At 43.2% G+C, this 21,292-nt stretch overlaps 2 protein-coding genes across 3 annotated transcripts; both read left to right on the top strand.

Annotated features, from left to right (window-relative positions):
- Nucleotides 1-328: 328 nt before the first annotated feature.
- Nucleotides 329-7,479, top strand: Panx3 (pannexin 3). Its single transcript, XM_027412186.2, has 4 exons — nt 329-509; nt 2,047-2,189; nt 4,401-4,615; nt 6,840-7,479. Exons 1-4 carry the CDS (start codon nt 329-331, stop codon nt 7,477-7,479), a joined length of 1,179 nt encoding a protein of 392 aa, XP_027267987.2.
- Nucleotides 7,480-12,846: 5,367 nt separating this feature from the next.
- On the top strand, nt 12,847-20,769 carry Tbrg1 (transforming growth factor beta regulator 1). Of its 2 annotated transcripts, XM_035443578.1 has the most exons (10): nt 12,847-13,104; nt 13,991-14,056; nt 14,852-14,922; nt 15,549-15,769; nt 16,628-16,764; nt 17,028-17,174; nt 18,451-18,548; nt 18,791-18,901; nt 19,723-19,865; nt 20,423-20,769. In XM_035443578.1, the coding sequence occupies exons 1-10, from the start codon at nt 12,958-12,960 to the stop codon at nt 20,566-20,568; spliced, it is 1,287 nt and encodes a 428-aa protein (XP_035299469.1). In that variant the 5' UTR covers nt 12,847-12,957; the 3' UTR covers nt 20,569-20,769. The 2 variants fall into 2 exon arrangements, with proteins under 2 accessions (XP_035299469.1, XP_027267633.1); XM_027411832.2 differs by lacking the exon at nt 13,991-14,056 and having other exon boundaries at nt 12,848-13,104.
- The last annotated feature ends 523 nt before the right edge of the window (nt 20,770-21,292 follow it).

The raw sequence follows: 21,292 nt of genomic DNA, 5'->3' as shown, positions 1-21,292 counted from the left end.
TAATCAGAGGGCAGAATAAAGCCACAGGGCTTAGTCTGCTGGGAGACAACCCAGGCAAGCAGCCTGGCACCAGCCACACGTGAAGCCTGACCCTCCTCCAGTGAGGACCCACCGAGGCTACGCCTCCCTCTAATTGCCAGAGTGACTGGCTCAGAGCCTGGACAGTTTTGCAGAGAACCATAACCTGGTCCTTGCATAGATGTGTGAGACTGGGGCGGCGGCATTGTCGACTACCAACTAGCTGCGTGAAACTGTCACCACTTCACCCCACTTTTCCCGGATTGCTAAGGGTAACAGAGTCCTCTGCGCCCCAGAGCTCAGCAGCATCATGTCACTTGCACACACCGCTGCAGAGTATATGCTCTCTGATGCCCTGCTGCCTGACCGCCGGGGCTCTCGCCTCAAAGGACTGCGGCTGGAACTGCCCCTGGACAAGATCATCAAGTTCGTTACTGTGGGCTTCCCCTTGCTGCTGATGTCTCTGGCTTTTGCCCAGGAGTTCTCATCAGGTAAGAGACCCGACTTCATTCCACCCTATACTGGGTAAAATGTGAGAGCCAGCTCCTGTCTTAAGTAGGTTTCACAGCTGGACTGGATCCCTACGAGGCAGGTCATGAGTGAGTCTAGGGCACTGGCAAAGCAGAAGCACCAAAAAGTTACAAGAGTCAACTTGGAAATCTTACAATGAAAACTAACTAATTGCAGTGGACCCAACAGCAGGAGGGGAGGGGAGGGTATACTGAGCGAGGGGAGGGTGGAGAGCATGAAGGGGAATATGCTCAACATACTATATATACCTGAAAAATACTAAAAATACTAAAAAATAAAATAAAATTTTACTTTAGCAGCCATACATTTTATGTCACATCAATGAAAAAACTATCACTTTGGCTTCTATAGATAGGAGAGGTTGGGACTCTAATCTTTTCAGAACTCAAAAACTCTTCCTCTTAGCCCACTGTGAACAAACTTTTCCCCCTGAGCCCTCTTTCCACCCCCAGTAGCAGAGTTAATACAGCCTTATTCAGAGCTGCTCTACAAACTCCAGCTTCTTCTCCATGACCCTAGACATAAACAGACACTAACACACACATGTAATGTTGTAGGCACTGGGTTCACGCAGAAAGCCTGCTGCTCTCTCTACTACAGTCAAATGGGCCCCTCCTTTTCTTTTCCGTCTGTGCCCATTAGCTCACTACATTTCCTGGGGTGTTCATCCTCTCTGCTTCTTCACCTGCAAGAATGGGAACAGGAAAGCTAGATCCTCTTGTACAAGTCCATTTTCCTTCCCATGTAGGAATACAATCCTTAGTCATCTGCCTTTTACAAACCAAAAGAGCCATCTTCTAATCTGGGTATGGTGCACACACCTTAGTCCCAGCATTCTGGGGCCTAAGGCAGGAGGATGACAAGTTTGAAGTCAGCCTGAGCCACATAGTGAAACTGTCTCAAAACAAAACAAGGCTGACAAGATACCTCAGCAGGTAAAGGCACTTGCTGCCAAGCCTGCCATTCAGCCCCAGTATATACATGGCAGAACTATGGTGGGAGGACAGGAGCAATTTCTGCAAGTCGTCTGCTGGCCTCCACAAGTACGCCACAGCCCATGCACACACGTGATAAACACTGATGATAATGTCAAAAGTGTTTTTTAAAGGATGTCATCTCTCTTGAATGGAAATGTCACTATCAAACGTCAAGCCTTCTGGTGGCAAGCTGCCAAGTTCAAGGAGTCCCTGCTGGCTTCCTGTGTGGAAGCCCGGGTGTGTGGGGGGGGGACTTGAAAGAAAAGGCCCATGAGGCCTAAGAGACCAACTCAGCCCATTGGTAGCATAGGCCAAACTGTGTGTGCTATTCCATCATAGCCTGCCCTCCTGTGACACCGCAGTACAGGGCCCAGGAAGCTGAGACTCAGGAAGAAGGCAAGGTCTGCCAGCTGCAGAAAGTTGCCAAGTCATAAGGGTGTCCCTCGTCCGGAAAACTCTTGAATGATTTCCTTCCCTCTGCTGCAAGCAAGGCTGCCTCAAAGCTGTGTTCCTTTTGCAGGGTCTCCGATCAGCTGCTTCTCTCCCAGCAACTTCAGTGTCAGGCAGGCTGCCTATGTGGACAGCTGCTGCTGGGATTCACTGGCTCACTATAAGCTGGACGAGGCTGGCCAGTACAAGGTGAAGTCTCTCTGGCCTCACAAGGTAAGAGACACAGACCTTAACGGGATGGCTTCCTGGCTTGGGAGTGAGGGGTAGAGTGAACCCCCATACCCCCTCCCACTGCACTCCACCCTTGCCCACTCTGCCCCCTTCCATCTCACTCCATCCCTGCCCATTCATTTTGGCTTCTGGCTTTCATAGTCCATGGGTCCTTCAAACACCTGCTGATCTCAGGTTGCCAGCATTCATCTGATTGGAAGTTTTGTGCCTGTGGGTGAGGCTTGTTGACAAGCAGTTTCAGATGGAGGGGATCCCTCTGGTATACTTTGTTGGAAAGAAACTCAAGTATCATTATCTAGTCCCATCTCAGGATTGTCTGTTATCTCTGAGAAGAGTGATTCTGTTCTTAATTTGAGGAGAGGGCTAGAATACAGCTGCAATCAAGCCTAACTGCTAGCCCCCTGAGAACTCTGCCATGGCCCCTCCCATTTAGGTCTCAATCAGCCATAGGTCCCACCATTTCCTACTCCATTCCTCACTCCCCTCAGGGTAGTTCTCCTGCATACAGTGTACTCAAGCATCCAGTGGTTTAGTCTCTCCAGAGACAAAACTTCAAGTCTTCCTTCCGGAACGGGAAGGCTAGTTGCTTCAATGCTGTACATTGCAGAAAAATCTGCAGGGCAGTGTTTCACACCGACTTTTCAGTGTCCTGCTTCAAACTAACTTATTCTCTTGTTTTTCGGTTTCACCTCGTGTCCCCAAGTCCTGAGTCTTTCTGCTTCTGAGTTGCAGATAGTTTGTTCTTGCCTGGGCTCCCTACCTTTCCCCATACCGTGTCCTGTATCAGGAAGTTGACCCCCAGCTTTCAAAAGTTTGCTGTTCCTGCCTCCTCGTTGCCTCCCACTCACTTTGTCCTTAAATTTTGTCTCTGTTCTTTCTTGTCATCCTAGAAGACAAAACCAGATGTTTAGTAGAGAAAGTCCAGGACATCTCTGTCACTGGTAGGTCAGCAGACTGGTGAGGAGATTCATGTTAGGAAAGGCCACAATGCCTTGACCATCAGTGTCACCAAGAAGCTCTCAAAACCCAGATTCTCTGGCTCCACCCCACTCCTAGTAACACACTCTGTAAAAGTGAAGGCCGTTATTTCAGGAGATGTTATGTCTTGAATATGAGTAAAATGGTTATAATTTCACCTGAGGCCCCAGTTTACCCATTCTAGTCTTTTTTGGAGTTCAGAAAACATACAGAGACAGACAGACAGACAGACAGACAGACAGACAGACACACACACACACACACACACACACACACACACACACACACACCATATGTACCCTCCATCCTTTCCTCTGAACTTGGCACTACAAAGACAAAGCAATTCAGAAGAAGTTTTAGGTCAAGGAGTCACCAGGAGAATAAGCTCCTAAGCCTCCCATCTTGGCTCCAGATCCTCACTTTTCCACCTGCTGAGTGTATGGTACTGTGTGATGCTTGACTTGGCCGTGCTGCAGCTTCCCCCACTGTAGACACGGGGATGGCACCCCACCAATAGCATACTTGTGAAAACCAAGTGGAATAATGCATGGTGGGCTGCTCTGAGGGTTGTTTGGCTCATAGACACATCACCCTGGGTGTTTTCCATGAATGTGTGCCTATCTTCATATGAGGGGGTGGACAGTCTTTACAAGCACTGGTAGCTGAGAAGACAAGATCTGCACATTCCTAAAGGTCCGTTCCATTATCTGCACACCTGAAATGACCCCCAAAGAATCCCAAGAGAGTATCTGGTAGTGTCGTTCAACATTTCTGAGGATCCAGAGACTAGAAAAGATGAGCATTGGACAGGATATATAGAATGTTTTCTCTCCCTTGACACCTCAGGGCACTGTTGGGCATAATGTCAGGCTAAATACTCAGTCTGCACTGTTGTGGCAGAGAAGGCAGAACTCTCCCTACCAGATGCTCTCTGTCCTCCATCCCTCGTCTGTTTCCATTCTTTATCTTCTCCTTGGAGTCCCAGACAGACCATAGGTCAGAAAACCCATAGACCATGGATCTGGGTAGCATGAAACTATGATGCCTCTACCAGCCTCACTATATTGTTCCACGTGGGCAGAGAGCTTTGGGTAGTCAACTATATACACTCTCTTCCATTCTAAAGCTAGAATAGGAGAGCAGTGAAGATCCCACTTAGCTGTCATTCAAGGCCCAGCACCCTGGGCTACCTCCTCAGCCTTCTGTTCCTTGCAGGCCCTCCCCTACTCTTTACTGGCCCTGGCTGTGGCCATGTATCTGCCAGTGCTGCTGTGGCAATATGCAGCTGTGCCAGCCCTCAGCTCTGACCTGCTGTTCATCATCAGTGAACTGGACAAGTCCTACAATCGCTCCATTCGCCTAGTACAGCACATGTTGAAGATCCGGCAGAAGAGCTCCGACCCCCACGTCTTCTGGGATGAGCTGGAGAAGTGAGTTGCCTGTTCTAAGTTCTTCCCAAGAACTCTGTGGAGCATTAAATTGATACCCATGCATAATCATCCTTATACTTTCTCCATGTCATCCTTCTCAAGAGAGCAAAGCACTCAGTTCATCCTTTATTCCTGGAGGGGATGACCTTCTCATGCCTGTAGAGAGAAGAGGACTGTACCTCTAGTTTACTGATGAACACACTGGGATACAGGGATGAATAGCTCTAAAATATTATTCTATATACTATTCTCTTGCTCAGAAACTTCAGTTAGCTCCCCCATACTTAACAAAAGTGTTGAAAGTCTCAAATATCTCTCCAAGGCCTCAAGCACATCAGCTGCTTTTCAAACTTGTACTTACAATATGAGTATTCCTAATCTCCAAATTGAGCAGTGCTCCAATATCCAATTTTTTAAAAAATAGCATTGGTAAAGTCTTTCAAGTATTCCAAAATAAAGGTATAAAACCCATAAAAATCTGAAGCACTCCCAGACCTCAAAGGTCTGAACTACAGAAATCTTCTATGTTACCTAAGTAGTTTCCCCCTGATCCTTGAGCAAATAATTGATGGAATTAGTCATTCATCTATCAAAGTACCAGGCTTAGATAGTGTGTATGTCTGTATGCATGTGTGTGCACACATGCAAGTGCAGGTGTTCAGGAGAGAGGACAAAGGAAACAAACCTATACTTACCAATGTGGGCTAAGATTCTATTGAAGGAAAGCACACAGCAAGTAAGCAAAATACATAAAAATTTGTTTTAGTAGGGAATGGAGAGATGGCTCAGAGGTTAAGAGCACTGGCTGTTCTTCCAGAGGTCCTGAGTTCAATTCCCGGCAACCACATGGTGGCTCACAACCATCTGTTATGAGATCTGGTGCCCTCTTCTGGAGTGCAGATATACATGGAAGCAGAATGTTATATACATAACAAATAAATAAAATCTTTAAAAAATTGTTTTAGTAGATGATAAACAGTGTGAAGGAAGAAAAAGTAATAGAGGGGAAGAGAGATGGAAAGCTAAGAGATAAGAATGCTGCAGTTTTTAGCAGAGCAGAAGTGGTGCACACCTTTAATCCCAGCACTTGGGAGGCAGAGGCAGGCGAATATCTGTGAGTTCAAGTCCAGACAGGTCTACAAAGCTACACAAAGAAACCCTGTCTCAAACCTCCCCTGCCCCCCCCAAAAAAGAATAGTGCAGTTTTTAAATGGGTCTGGCATTTAAAATGGGCACCAGTGAAAGGGGATTTCAGCTAAGATTTGTGATTGTATGTTCTGCCTCATGTTCGTGTGCATGCTATGTCTTCTTAAAAAAGTTCCCCTCTACCATTTTGGAACCCATATTAAGCCAATATTCTTTTTCACGGTTCCTGAACACTCTAACTTATGATTACTCCATCCCCCAAACTTCACAACTACTATGGCTTGCATGCCTTATGTGCATTTAGCAACAAGCATCAATTTTACTGGCACATCTTATCTGCCCTTCCCCTCAAGGCAGACACTAAAGCTTACTCAAAGCAGAGCCGGACTTACCTGTACCTCGACAGCACAACTCTCAACAATGAGTTGTTAACGTATTAATTTGTACAAAACGAATGAACTGGCCTCAAAGTCATATTCAGAGCACAGGATTCCATTATTCACATTCCCAGTCATAAGCTTATTGCTTTGTAGATGCTACTTCAGCTTTGAGCTCCAGTTAACCTTGCTGGGAAGCAACTCACTTGGACTGTGCCCATTCATGGTGTATTGATTATCCCTGAATTTAAGACACTCCATTTAATATTTGGAGAACTGAGGTGCACTCACACACCTCTTCTTCAGGAAAACTTGTGGTTTTGATTAAGTAGGGAATACAGATTTTCATGGATACCAAAAATGTCGTGCTTGGGGCTGGAGAGATGGATCAGCAGTTAAAAGCACTGGCTGCTCTTGCAGAAGACAAGAGTTTGATTCTTAGCACTCACATGGCTGCTCACAACATCTGTAACTCCAGTCCCAAGGGCTCCAATGCCCCTATTCTGGCTTCTGCAGGTAATGTATGCGTATAGTACATGGACAGATGTGCAGGCTAACCGCCCATGAGCCCAACATAAAAATAAAGGATAAAAAATGTAATGTAGTGTTAGATACACAGACCTGCTAGTCTCCCACATGACTTTCGGGGTGTGGTTCTAAGTGATGCTTCCTAACAGTGCCTTCTTTCTTCCCCTGCCCAGGGCCCGGAAAGAACGGTACTTTGAATTCCCCTTGCTAGAGCGGTACCTGGCATGCAAGCAACGCTCCCATTCGTTAGTGGCCACCTACCTCCTGAGGAACTCCCTCTTACTCCTCTTCACCTCAGCCACTTACCTATACCTTGGCCACTTCCATTTAGATGTCTTGTTCCAAGAAGAATTCAGCTGCTCCATCAAGACAGGGCTGCTACATGCTGAGACCCATGTGCCAGATCTGATCACCTGCAGGCTGACCTCCCTGTCTGTTTTCCAGATTGTTAGTCTCTCCAGTGCCGTAATATACACCATACTGGTTCCAGTGATAATATACAACCTTACACAGCTGTGTCGGTGGGACAAACGACTCCTCTCCATCTATGAGATGCTCCCAGCTTTTGATCTCCTCAGCAGAAAGATGCTGGGATGCCCCATCAATGACCTCAATGTGATCCTTCTTTTCCTCCGAGCAAACATCTCTGAGCTCATTTCTTTTAGCTGGCTGAGTGTTTTGTGTGTGTTAAAGGACACAACCACTCAGAAACACAACATTGACACAGTGGTCGATTTTATGACCTTATTGGCGGGGTTAGAACCCTCAAAGCCTAAACATCTCACCCAACAGGTGTATGATGAACACCCATAGTTAAGAAAGGAACCATGGGAAGATAAGTTTTGTATAAAGTAACTCCCCTTCTTCACAAGCTATACAGAGTAAAAGACCAAAACAAATGATGATGATGGTGATGATGATGATATCCACTTAAAATTAGTAAGGTTGGATTTGGCTGAATATCCTGTATTTATAAGAAGATAGAATCAATGAATGAAAATTCAATGTGAAGTCTAGTAGTAAAGTGTCAAAGAACTGAAAAATTAAGTCTAGAGTATTCTGAGAACAGTAAAGCTGAATGACCAATAGGCCATTTATGGAGGGAAATTCTCATAATATCCACTCACTCTAAAAGTCATACTTGCCTCACCCGAATGGTCAGGTAGAAAAATTTAGTAAGAGATTAATAAGGAATGGAAACACTTTGATTTTGCCTGTTCATCTTGCTCTGTAGTCATCTTCATCCTTGCCAAGCCTCCCAAGGCCTGCAAAGTGAGACAAGAAATAACTTTAACTTGTAATCTGCTCTTGAGATGTAAGGACAAAAGTATAGGCCATGAGCAGAATCTTTCAGGGTCAAATACACTTTTTATTATAGAAACTGAAACTTCTTTTCCACAAGGTCTCAGATTGTGGACTATTATCATTTTCACAAGGTTTAATAGTTCAAGGGATACTACCCCTTCACTTACAGCCAACAACTGAAGGCCAGTAGGTTAAGGGGCTTGTTGCCAAGCCTGATGACCTGCATTCAATCCTGGTACCCAAATGGTAGAAGGAGAGAACCAACTCCTGCAAGTTAGCTTCCGATATCCACATGCAAATCAATTAAAAATGAGTAAAATGAATAAATAAATAAATATTAAACATAAAAGCCACATTGATCCATTTGTGTACATTCTATGATTCACTATTCTATCCTTGCATCTAACTGCCAAAGGTTTGCTCTGATTCCATAGACTGTGATCTACCCATAGTACCATGGTGTCTCTTAATGAATATTTTTTACTGTGTGTTATGTATATCTTGAGAGAATTTTTACACAAGCCATTTAGATCCTTCTTAATATAGGTAAGTAGGAAAGTCAGGTTGCTTCTGACAAATTCAGGCAAATGTACCTAAAGCAAGCCAAGAGCTTATAGATGCTCCCCGATGACGTTAATAAAAGTCTTATGTCATTAATAAAAGATCAACTGCTCAGTGAGTACAGGAGCCTTTCATGATCCACACCGTAGCCCACTACTTCACTCTCTCTTCTTGCTTCCCCATTAAGTAAAAAGATAGACATGAGTGATGGAACAGGGAGAAACAAGCTGTAGAAGACAGCCCAATCCGTTCTTGTTTGTGAAACTTAACAGACTACTTTAAAACTCATTCTAACAGCATGGCTGCACTATGGAATAGCATAACTTTCCTAACTGACAGACAGACATGATATCAGTCATGGCACTTTGAGAAGCCTCAAATAGAAATTAGATATGAGGTGACCAAAACAAACAACATCATCAAAAATGCAGCTGCATTTTAGTAGTTGTGTCTCCTGACTACCAGAATGGGTCTTTGCAGTTAGACATCCTTGATAAGTAGTTCCTACTGTATCAAAACCCAAAATACCAGGGCACTTTATTATAGATATGCCCTAGCCAAGTTTCTCTGTCCTCAAAAGATCTCAGCTTCATTATAATAACACTTACATTGTGCTTCTGATAACACTGCCATCCCCTCCTCCTCTTCCTTCCCTTCCTCCTTCACCTTCACCTCCTGTCCCCCACCCTTCAAGTCACCACTGTCATGGATATTTCTAGAGGATCATGGGAAGAAATACCATAAATGGGTAATGGGAGGAAAAACAAGACATGACTCCATGAAGATGCTACTCACCTGTAACTTCTTTAAAATCCATAACACAGAACCCTCTGAACTACTGTCCCCATACACACACCCTTGGATAGCCCACTTCAGTCTCTTTGGAGGGCTTGCTTTGCATTGCTGAATAGACTCCTACTTAAACCCTGTGTCTCTAGACTGAATTCTTTCCTTCCACAAGACTAGATGCTAGAAGGCAAGCCCGTAATAGGTGCACACAGCTTCCACTGTAATCAGCTACTCAAGTACCTATGCTTCTCATGACACTGGGTATTTGGACATGCAGTCTTGCCTCCATGGTGCACTTCTTTACCCTTTACTGTATCAACAACCCCTTGTACTTTAGGGTGTCCAGGAGTAGCTCCTTCAAGAATTCTTCCTATTTTCTCCCTCTTTCCTTACATGGATGTTGCCATACCAAGCAAAATCTACTTCAGAAATAAGCTTTCATACTATATCAATTAAGTTTTCTAACAGTTGTGTTATAGTAGGCCCTAATCTTCATAAATTCGTAAGAGAACAAGTTGGTCAGTAGCATCACATGCTTTGGAACACACAAACTCATTTACATAGTCCAATATCAAAAGGCCTTGGCCACAGAGATGTGTGTCACACAAACTGATCAAAAAGTCAAACAACATAGAAATAATTGTGCAAAAGACAATATAACCATAGCTAGAACAGTTAAGACGCATTTAAATGATGCTTCCAGGACTGAGGAGATAGCTCCCAGGGTACAGTTCTCACTGCACAAGTATTGGACACTAATTTCAGATCCATACCCCTCACCTAAAAATCCAGGTGTGGCAGTGCACACCTATAACCCCAGCACTGGGGAGCCAAGGCAGGCAGATTCCTGGAACTCAACGGCCAGCCAGTCTAACCAATATGGCTCCAGACTCAGTGAGAAAAAAATTTCTTAAAAAGTAAGATGGAAAAGCAACTGGAGAAGACATTCAGTAAATCAATTCCCATTCTCCATGTGTACCTACATAGGTGAATGTGCCCTTACACTCAGGTGAACACACACACACACATATACCACATATACACCCAAAAAAGTAAGACAAAATAAAACCGTGCTTTCAAAGAAGTCATAACTCCCTTAAAAAAATGCTAACAAATAACCAAAAAGAAACATTGTATTCAGGGCGGTCTAACCTTTGTGAGAATATCAGACACATATTAAAATGTTAACAGTGGTTCATTCAGAGAGGTGGCATTATGGGTTTCTCCGGGGCTTTATGTTGTTTTTGTTTGGTTTTGGTGGTGGTGGTTTCTTGTTTTGTGTGTGTGTGTGTGTGTGTGTGTGTGTGTGTGTGTGTGTGTGTGTGTGTTTTGGTTTTGGTCAAAAGTTTAATATGAATAGGATCAAGCTCAAAATAATGGGTTTCTTTTGTTTTTGTTTTTTCAAAGATTTGTTTTTCTTTTAAATTTTAGTTATGTTGAGTTTAGTTATTATGAGGGACAGGCTTGCACATGCAAGTGCAAGTGCTCATGTCAGATCCCCTAGAGCTGGACTGGAATTACAGACTTTTGTGAGCCAAAGGAGGCAGTGGCTGAGAACTAAACTTGAGTCCTCTGTCATTCATTCATTCATTCATTCATTCATTCAGGAGTGATAGAAATCAATCCCAGGGCCCTTTACTTACTAGACAAGTTATACCCTAGGCCATGGAAAAATTCCCTAGGCTGGACACTGTTGTCAATGCCATGTATTTACCAGAATTTGGGAAAGAGAGACAGGAGGACAAGGAATTCAGGGTCATCTTCCCCTACATAATGAGTTTAAAGGACCCAGTCTCTAAAAGCCAACAAATAAATAATACCATCTTGATTTACAAAATGTGCAAGGAAAGTGTGTTAATTGTAAAAGATGAAGTCTCTAATGAAGAAGAAACAATAAACACGTTTGTGCATATTCCACTGAAGTCCAAAACAGCCTGCAGATTAAAATGAAGGCTGGGAGTTTCCTCCTGGTAGACATGAAGAAGATGAATAATACAAATAAAGTCAGATCTCAAAATCCTAACAGAATGAAACACAGCTAGATAGCAAATAACATTTTTAATAAGAATAAAATCAACTGTGATTAGCACGACTTCTCTCAGGGTCCCACATAAGATTCCAGTACATATTTTCAGAGACAGTGTATTTTGTAGACTGTCCTAATTCTGACAGCTTCCAAAACTAAAACTACAGAGCTGCCTTAGGTACATTAGTGAAAGCAAATGGCACCTGCAGCTGTACCATTAGACACAGTCACATCCACCAAAAGCAGCTTATAACCTGGGCAGTTACAGGAGAATATCTACAAGCTTTTTCTGTGTTAAAATCCATTTTGTCACAGGATGGCAGGATGGAGGTGGTATCTTGAAAAACAAAATAAAGAAACAAAATCCATTTTGTCAAAGCTGCAACTGTTTTTTACAGCGTTCAGAGACAAGAGTACCTGGGTCACTTACTGAATTCTGTTGTTTTTATTAGTATTAAATTTTTCTTTTTTGTTTGTTTGTTTTTTTGTTTTTTCAAGACAGGGTTTCTCTTTATTGTTTTGGAACCTGTCCTGGAACTCACTCTGTAGACCAGGCTGACCTCAAACTCACAGAGATCTGCCTGCCTCTGCCTCCCAAATGCTGGGATTAAGGGCATCTGCCACCAATGCTTGGGATTTTTCTTTAGTAATTCAATGAACTGGTTAATTATGTAACATCTTTCTGAACTTTCATGTACAACCTTAAATGTCTTTATTTTGATAATTTAACAGCAATTCCTTTTGTTTCAGGACACTAGTTTGGAAATCCCACCCATCTCATTACTTATATAGTTTTCAGAGATTAAAAAAAAACACTGTACAAGAGGCTCACCCAACTGGTTTTGTGACACTTACTAAAAGAATTTAAGTCTGCTGTCGGGTGTAGGGCGATCTCACACTTAAATATTTGTCCATCCTTCAACTGACCTTAGTTATAAAGATTAAACGATTAAAAAACATTGGAGGGTATGTGCATAGGAACCCTCTTGGTTTCATTCAAAAACCACTAAATGCCGACTTTGTGCTAACATTTTATTAAAACTGCTTATTACATCCCAAGCTTTGGGACAATCAAGGTCGTCTTTTTTTTTTTTTGTCTTTTTTTTCCTATCCCCGAAGTTCACGACACTTGTGAGAGTAGCATAAACTGGAAGCTGAGTTCCAGCACTAATACTCAAGTCTCCTAAAACCCAAGAAAGTCTGCTCAGAGCAACTGGGAAAAGCTGATGTTGCCTGGCACCGCCTGAGCGCGGCGACAGCGGGAACGGGTTTTGTTTGAGGGGTTTTTTAGTTTTCGTTCGTTTTCTTTTTTTTTTTTTTTTTTTTTTTTTCTGCTGCTTACTACGCAACTGTTAACACCCGGGTACGACCGGTCCTCTCCAGCCTCAGCTTCTCCCCACAGCCCTGAGCCACACCCCTCCCCCCCGTCCTCAGCTAGATCCGGACCACCCGCGGCTTCCAAACCCGGAAGTTATACGTGACTATGGTGTTGCGCAACTTCCGGCGGGGCTGCATTTGGATACTGACGCGGAAGTGCTAGGGATCGCCAGTTGGTTTTACGTCCCCTCCATGCCCCCCGCGGCCCGAAGCCCCCGAGCTGGGGCCGGATCATGAGCCTGCTAGGCGGCCTGGCTTCCGAGCCGCGCACCCCGCTGTCCCACAAGGCCAGGATGAAAAAGCTCCCGAAGAAGAGCCAGAACGAGAAGTACCGGTTGAAGTACCTGCGGCTGCGTAAAGCGGCCAAGGCCACGGTGTTTGTGAGTCTGGGTTCAGCCACTCTCCCCCTGAGGACTGTTTTCCCCACAGTGTCAGTCCAGCGTTAATTTCATCACGTATTAGTCCCCTATCCGTGAATTAGTTATAAGTTTCTATAGTCCTTCTACTCCTTTGTAAATGAGGACTGCAAAGTGCTCCGCCAGTAAACTGTCATCATTACCTTTTTGCTACGTTTCATTTTCTAGACGAGCTAATAAGTGTCAACCCTGAGAGATGGTTTGCCCCGACTCCAGCTTGAATGTCCTGATTACAGTTCATTCACACTACACAGCCTATTTCCTAAGTACACCCCAACCCCAACACTATGGCTGACACCTTGCTTAAACAGGCCCCTAAATCTTTCAGAAATGCCGGGTTGTAGCTCCCTTTGACGAGGCTTCTAAGGTGTTTCTGCCTTCCCTCTACCCGGTATTGGAAATGGAACCCATCATATAAGAAAGCACACAGCTGTCTGTTGTTGAGGTGTATTGCCACTTCCTGCCTTAATTGTAGGGATTTCGGATTTAGTGAATGAACTGCTTTGCCAACCAAGACTTATTAGGGTGTGATAAGCCTAATAATTAGACTATTCTGGCTTAACCAGAGTCACTTCAGTGCTTGGAAATAGGTATACGTCCCAAATGCTCGCACACATCTGAATTGGTGGTTTAACTCTTCTTTCTATAAAATTTCAATTAAACATATTAGGCCTTCTAGATTCATCAGGCAAAGTTTTGACCTTAAATCTGCCATTCCTAAAGCATTAACATTTGTATGTGTGTTGGAGATAAATAAGAAATGTAAATCAAGATACGCAACACCTCATTTACTAATCCCTTTTGTCACTTCATGTCAGAGTTACCTAATGCTTAAAATTTGTTCCTTAAGGATGATGGTTCCTTTAAGAGTACGAAAATCTTTGTGAAGCCAGAGGATGTTTTGAACATTGAAATGGTGGGTCCACCTGTGAAAGCTCTCAAATGGGCATTTCCTTCAGAATTGGTTGTAAGATAGACTGAGTCATAAGTAAGGAATGATGATACTAAAGATTTTGCACATTATTTAATTTCTCATCCTTTTTCTCTCTCTAAGGTATTGTCCTATCAAATACTGTGGGTTAGATGGTCCTTGTCAAGGTCAAGGCTGGTGAACATGGCTAGTCCTTAGAAATTTGTAGTAATGTAAGTTTGGGTCTAAGTAGTATATCCTTTTCTCGGCCACAGGCTACACTAATTGGAGTGGCCACATTCCTTGATTTGCGAAATGTATGTATGCAAACCCCAGTGTGCCATATTTTTCTGGCACCCGTGTTAAAAGTGCCCCTGTTCATTGAAACATGTTCCTTCATTGGATAAGAAATTATGTAATTACTCTGCCTGCAATAGAACCCTACAGATTATTTTAAAGAAATTTCTTTTTATTATTAATGCGTGTGTGGTACCAAGCACATGTAGAGGTTAGCAGACAACTGTCAGGAGTCATTTCTCTCCTTCCACTATGGGTTCTGGGAATCAAATTCATGTTGTTGTGCTTGCATAGAAGGTGCTTTTCCCTGCTAGGCAATCTCCCAGCCCTGTAAAGATGTACTGGAAGCTTGTACACAGAGCAGAATAGCATTTCCCTTTTATCCCGAAGCTCAGAGGGGGTTTGTTTGTTTGTTTGTTTGTTTGTGATACAGATCTTGTTCCCAGAAAATAGCTTCATTTTTAAATTCATTTTATATGACTTCAGTCCATTTTTTTCTTAAAGGAAAATGCTGCTATTTGTGATGAAATTGCTCGTCTTGAGGAAAAATTTCTTAAAGCAAAAGAAGAAAGAAGGTAAGCTAGCTTCATTTTGTTGTTGTTGTTGTTATTAGTGATTGATAAGGAGTTTGTTGTTGTTGTTGTTGTTGTTGTTGTTTCGCCAATTGATTCTTGCACATTGCATAACCCACTGGAGGCAATACAGAGAAACTCTAAACCTGTGGTGTTTCACCCTCAAGTTGGGCTCTGATGACAACAGTTCTTCCTCTCATCTTTCTGTCAGAGCCTTCTTGCTACATGTAATAAGTTACCTTATTATCACTTCCCAGTTATGAAAACCAAGGGATAAAAAATGCTGCTTCTCATTCTACAAATATTCAGTCTGTATTTCCCTATGCAAAGCAAGTGAGTATGTGGATACCTCTAATTCATATGAACACCCTTCAGATGCCCTAAGGCCTTCTACCTGGAAGGTAAAAGAGCCCAGCTGGTTCTAGTGAAGTTCTAGCCATTATCTTGATTTCTTGAGTATTGATAATCCTCTGGCACTTCATTATCTCCAAGCTCCAATAAGAACCCTATTGTGTGAGTGTGATAATCTTGTATATAATTCTTCAATTCCCAGTACTTAGTAAAGTTATAAATTGAAGAGAATAAAGAGCTTCACACCTCTCCTCCCATTCATTCCTTTCCCACCTCAGATATTTGCTGAAGAAGCTCCTCCAGCTTCAGGCTCTGACTGAAGGGGAACCACAGGCTCCTGCTCCTTCCCACAGCTCCAGTTTGCCCCTGGCTTATGGTGTGGCCGGCCCTGTGGGAACTATCCAGGGAGCTGGACCCAGCACTGGGGCTGAGGAACCCTTTGGGAAGAAATCCAAGAAGGAGAAAAAAGAGAAGGGCAAAGAGAACAACAAACTGGAAGGTATTTTAAGAAGACAGTGTATCCGTTGCTTCAGTGGCTCTACTGATAACAAAGACCTAGTAGACTAACTAGTTCACACAAAGGGCCACCAGTGTTTCCTACAGTGCCCTAAAGTCCCTTGAGAAGCCCATATCTTATTGGAGCCACTTTGGAGAGATTGTGATTAACCTCATAGATGGGGATAAGCAGCCTGGGGCCTCCACCCCCATCTTGTGCCCCTGCAGTCACTAGACTGCACTCAGTACACTCTTTCCTAGAGGCAGGGTGGCCGGCCCTCTGAGCACACTGCTAGCTCAGCAATTCTTGGTTGCACAGTTGAAGAATACTTAAACATGTAAGATTCTTTTTAGCACTGCTGTGCTTATATTAAAAGTGGTTACTGTTAGTAGGAAAGTTAGATATTTGGGCTATGGGGGACAAGCCCCATATGGCTATTTAGTGAATGCAAATAGTATTTCAGTTCCAGCGAGAGGTTCAACTAGTGACTTTTTTCAATTTTACAATTTTATGAAAGCAGGATACATTCAGTAAAAATTGAACTTTGAATTTTGATCTTTTCTTAGGATAATGATATGCAGTGTGATGCTCTGATATTAGCTAATGGCATCAAGCCACATCTATGCAGACACACACTTGTGGAAACACTTGTTACTCCACAGTGTACTCAGTTGCCATGATGTTTGTTAAGTTAGGTATATTATATGTATTAACTTAGAGTATTTTCAACTTATGATGGCTTTATGGTATAAAATGCCATCATTAAGAGCATCTTTCTGCCTTTACCATTCACATGTAAATTTCCTCTCCCCTTGTCAATGGAAGGGACCTAAAGTGGGTGACCCCAGATTTGCGTTTCAGTTCTGAAGAAAACATCCAAGAAAAAGAAAATGGAGGGAGGTGCTCGCAAGCTGGTTCGGTCCATTGCCCTGGATCCCTCAGGACGGCCTGTGTTCCCCATCGGACTAGGGGGTCTAACAGTATATAGCCTGGGGGAGGTGAGTGAGACCAGCATATAGACAGGATAATCAGAACCATGGGAGTGGGGTTGAGCCTTCCCTGTTCCCACTGGCAGCAACCCTTTGCTGATCCATACCAGCCCCAGAAAATCTCTAGTCCCTACAAAACCAGGTCAGTTTTTGTCTGCTCACAGCCATCACTTTCTCTGATTTGTCATTCTTTGCAGCCCCAAAGTGGCTCTAAAGGCTACCATAGTAAAGCCTTAAGTGACCTCAACTCCAGATTGGGGAATCTTTTGTAGATCATCACCAACCGACCTGGCTTCCATGATGAGAGTGCCATCTACCCTGTGGGCTACTGCAGTACTCGAGTGTTTGCCAGTATGAAGTGCCCAGACCAGAAGTGTCTGTATACCTGTCAGGTCAAAGATGGTGGTGTGCAGCCTCAGGTACTCATGGCCAGTAGGCTTATTTTCCTTTCTTTCTATACTTTTTTCCTTTCTGTTTTGAGAACCTCCTTTTATCCTTGGCTTTTTAACTGTTTACTTATTCTGACACACTATAAGATACCTTGTAATCACCGTTTGTACAACACCAAGATGCAGAAAAACTGGCAAGCTCTGTCACAGCTGTAAGTCTGGGTGTTTGATCTGGGATACAGATTTGTATTTAATTTTCTAGGTGATATCTTTTCCCTTAAGCCATAGTAATTTTACCACACACACTATTACTGTTTGAGGCTAAAACAAGTTGGCTTAGGTTAAGTGCAAATTCATACAGAGAAGATATTTGATATCTTTGTTGCTTCGGCTAAGATACAAGGACCCTCAGGCAAAAATAGCAGTTTCAGAGTTCCTTGTTTCATTTTCTGATACAGCTGCCAATCAAGAAAACTGAGCTGGAGGCATGGCAAGGACCCTTGAGTAGGAGAACCTGAGCCTGCCTAACCTGGTCGAGAACTGCATCACTGTCAGAGCTCTGCAGGTGGAACTGGTGTTTGACATCATCTCAACCACAGAGTGTGTTCCACAGCAAGTGTGCTAATAGGCAGAGTTACCATTGTATAGTGTACCGAGTTTTCAATATCTTCTAAATGCAATGCATATCCAATCAGGGTCTCAGAATTTTAAGGAAAATCACAATGATTCTTAATTTCCTCTGAAAGACAAAATGCTAAAAGAAAAAATAATGTAATGTTCTTAGGTCACTAATCAAGTAAGATTCTATTTTAAGTATAATAGGATTGATTTATGATAAAATTTTGCTTGAATTTTCCCCCAACATCAGGTGACTTTAGTTTGATAATATCCAGTATTAGCAAAGATGAAGAAAAATAAACACACAGTAAAAACTGGGAAAGTATCCTTTGGCCAAGAATATTTCTAGGTACTCTTACGTTTCCCAGAGAAATAAAGGGTAACAGAACAGTGTATCTCGTTTCTGTAAAATACAATTTGTATTTGGACTTGGACTGTAAATAGAAAGGTATGGAACAGGTTCAGTGCTGACCATTGACCAAAGTCAAGCAAGATGTACAGAATCGAAAGTCACAGGATTTTCTGTTTACTTGGGTGTGATTTTTTTAACGACATTGTAAGAAGTTTTTGTGCTCATCTCCTGGCATGTGCAGCAGCTTCAGCTCTGGAGCCTGGGACTGTTTGTAGGAGTCCTATAACTCTACTTCTCCCCCTTACAAATTGACCTCATTGTTCCTGTCATTCTCAGTTTGAAATTGTTCCTGAAGATGACCCCCAGAATACCATCGTCAGCTCTTCTGCCGATGCCTGTTATGAAGAACTGGTCAGGACCATCAGTAATGCAACGTAAGTTGGCCACCAGCTTGAGGACACACTAAAGGGATCACCATTGGCACAGCTGAGACCTTTTCTTTCTCAGTGCCTTATAGAAACCTAAGCTATGTCCTTCAGGCTCCTTAGCTGCTAGCCTTGGAGTATATTAGGAAAGCTCAATTGTGGTGTTTGTTCATACCACCATTCCATTCTCAAGCCTGTCTTCATCTCCTACTAAGCTCTCATCAAGTTAAAGCTCTCTCTCTTCTGCTTAGGGGGAAACTGATGCCTAACCTACTCTCATGTGGTGCTGAGTTCTTTGGGTTTTCTCATCCAGTCATCCACAACCTGATTCAGAGTTGTCCAGAAGCCCAAAACTGTGTCAAGTAAGTGTAAACAAACTTGCTCCCTTGGTAGACACTCAGTTGCCAGCGGACCAGTATCCTAAACTGGCAATTACTTCTTTGTTCGTGTATGCATTTCTGTGTCAACAGTGTGCTTGCTCTTTCACTGTGTGCCACAATATTGACCCACTTATCTGTCTAAACAGGTGAGCAGGAGCCCATTCGTTACCCAGTATGCTGCATACCGGGTTGATTGCTCCATATCCAGAGTGCTTAATGAGACATGTTTCAGATGTGGTTCACTGGTGGTCATTTTGGGTTTTCTAAGACTTTATATGTGGGCCAGGCATGGTGGTACACACCTCGAGTTCCCATACTCAGGAGGCAGAGGCAGACAGATCTCTTGAGTTCCTGATCTTTAGATCAAGTTTGGGCATGGGGGTGACTAAATGCACAAGAGGTAACTTGGGAACAAAACTAAGTCTGAAACAGGAAATCCAGTTGCTTCATATACACCCTGGACAGTTTTTATATAATATTTTTAGTGCACCTTCATTTTAATTGTGATCATCCCATGAGGTGTGGAATTTCCCATCTGTGGCTTTTCATGGTTACACAAAATGTTTTGGGAGTATTTTGAATTCTCAATTTAAGGCTGCTCAATTTGTGCCATTTTCTTTGTGTACCATGGAGCACTGTCACCAGAGGCTTGCCTGCTCAAGTTTTCTTGGGTTGTTTTTCTTAGCTGATGGTTTTTAGATGTATAATGGGAAAGACCCAATGTGAGGAGGGGGGAATCTATTTGGTAGGAAGGATTATGGGATAACAGACAGCTCTCAAGAATGATTCCCTTTGGTCCACAGTCATCAGTGGGTGAAGTCTGATGCATGCAAACCCAGGAAGGGGCAGCTCTCCCAGGAACTGACAGAGAACGATGCAGCTATGAGCCTTGAAGCCTTTGAGACACAGACCTTTGATGATGACCATGAGGACTCCATTCTGCCAGGTATCTTTTAACTTTGCCTTTTTGGTTAAAAAATCGACCATCTTTAGACTACGGTACCCAAATCACACATTGGTGGGCAGTGAGTCGCATGCTTCACTGAGCCAGCCATAGAGTGTGCGGGGGGGGGGGGGGGGGGGGGGGGTGAAGCCTGCCTGGGGCTCCCATGTTACAGAACCTGTCCAGAAACTTTAGTGTTTCATTCTGTAACTTAAGTCACAGAACAGAAATGGGGTAGGGTTTGCTGTACAGGGAATAAAGCTTAAGGTGAAGTCAAAGGTCATTGGTGGCTTTTGGCCCCACCTATGTTGCCTGGATTATTTCCCATAAACAGAAAGTGGTCAGGGGCTCAGGAATTTTAGATTCATAATTGTTTGTGTGTATGACAATTCACTACATCTATTCATTTTCTTTCCATTGCCCAACCGAGGGCAAAATAGGGTTGACTTTTACAAGTGTAAGGAATTAATCAAGCCATGATTGGCTTGGCGTATTTGGCCAAGCCAGTCAAGAGATTCCCAGGCAATGGTGCAATTAAGGATTTTTTTTTTTTCCCCCAGGGTCCCTGGACCTACCTGAGCTTCAACATGAAGCCTTTGTATCATCTTACCAGCCAGAGTTCCTGACACACGAACCCTTGGTGGACACTGACCTACAGGACCTAAAGTCTCCATCACAGTGTAGCCCAATGCAGTCTTCAGACTGAAGAGGGGGAGAGCCTACCTCCTCAGCATGTTTTTGACCTAAACTAAAACTTAATCTATGTGGAAGAAGACAGCAGTCGAGAAGGAGAGACAATATTAACACATTTCATCACGGACGTTCCTGTGCTGACAGTGTATCCTGGAATAAACTTCAGTTGTTTTATTTTTAGTAATAAATATCTGACAGTTCTGCTTAGTTTTAATCTTCTTGTAATCAGGATATGATCATGTTTGCTTAGCTCTTCCTGAAGTGAACCTTCATGAATACACTTCATCTGTTTGGGCTGTTAAAATGTCATATACTAGATAGCTTATAAACAACAAGTTTATTTCTCATTTTGGGAGCCTGGGAGTTCAAGATGCCTGGTGAGAGCTTGGTTCTTAGCTGCCTTGCTATGACTACATGTGGAAGGGAGTCACCAGGTCCCTTTTATAGGGGACTAGTTCTATGCAGAGCCATTTTGACCTACTCTCCTCCTTAAGGCTATAACTGTAACATCACTGAGGGATTCGGTTTAACAAAGTGAGTTCATGGCAGCTGCTCATTCATGAAGTAAAGAGTCTAACAACTCACTACACTAAATTCTAATCAGGAATATTGAGTCACCAGCCCCTATAACCCAGGCCCCAGCTTTATTTTCTTGTCAGTATCAGTAGGACAAGTTCTCTGCTTATTTTCAAAATAGGAACTCATATATCTGTTCATCTTTTTTGTCAAATTTTGCA

The sequence above is a fragment of the Cricetulus griseus genome, chromosome 4 (assembly GCF_003668045.3).
Source record: "Cricetulus griseus strain 17A/GY chromosome 4, alternate assembly CriGri-PICRH-1.0, whole genome shotgun sequence".
In the NCBI taxonomy this organism is placed as follows: domain Eukaryota; kingdom Metazoa; phylum Chordata; class Mammalia; order Rodentia; family Cricetidae; genus Cricetulus; species Cricetulus griseus.
This window is presented reverse-complemented; position numbering and strand designations above follow the sequence as displayed.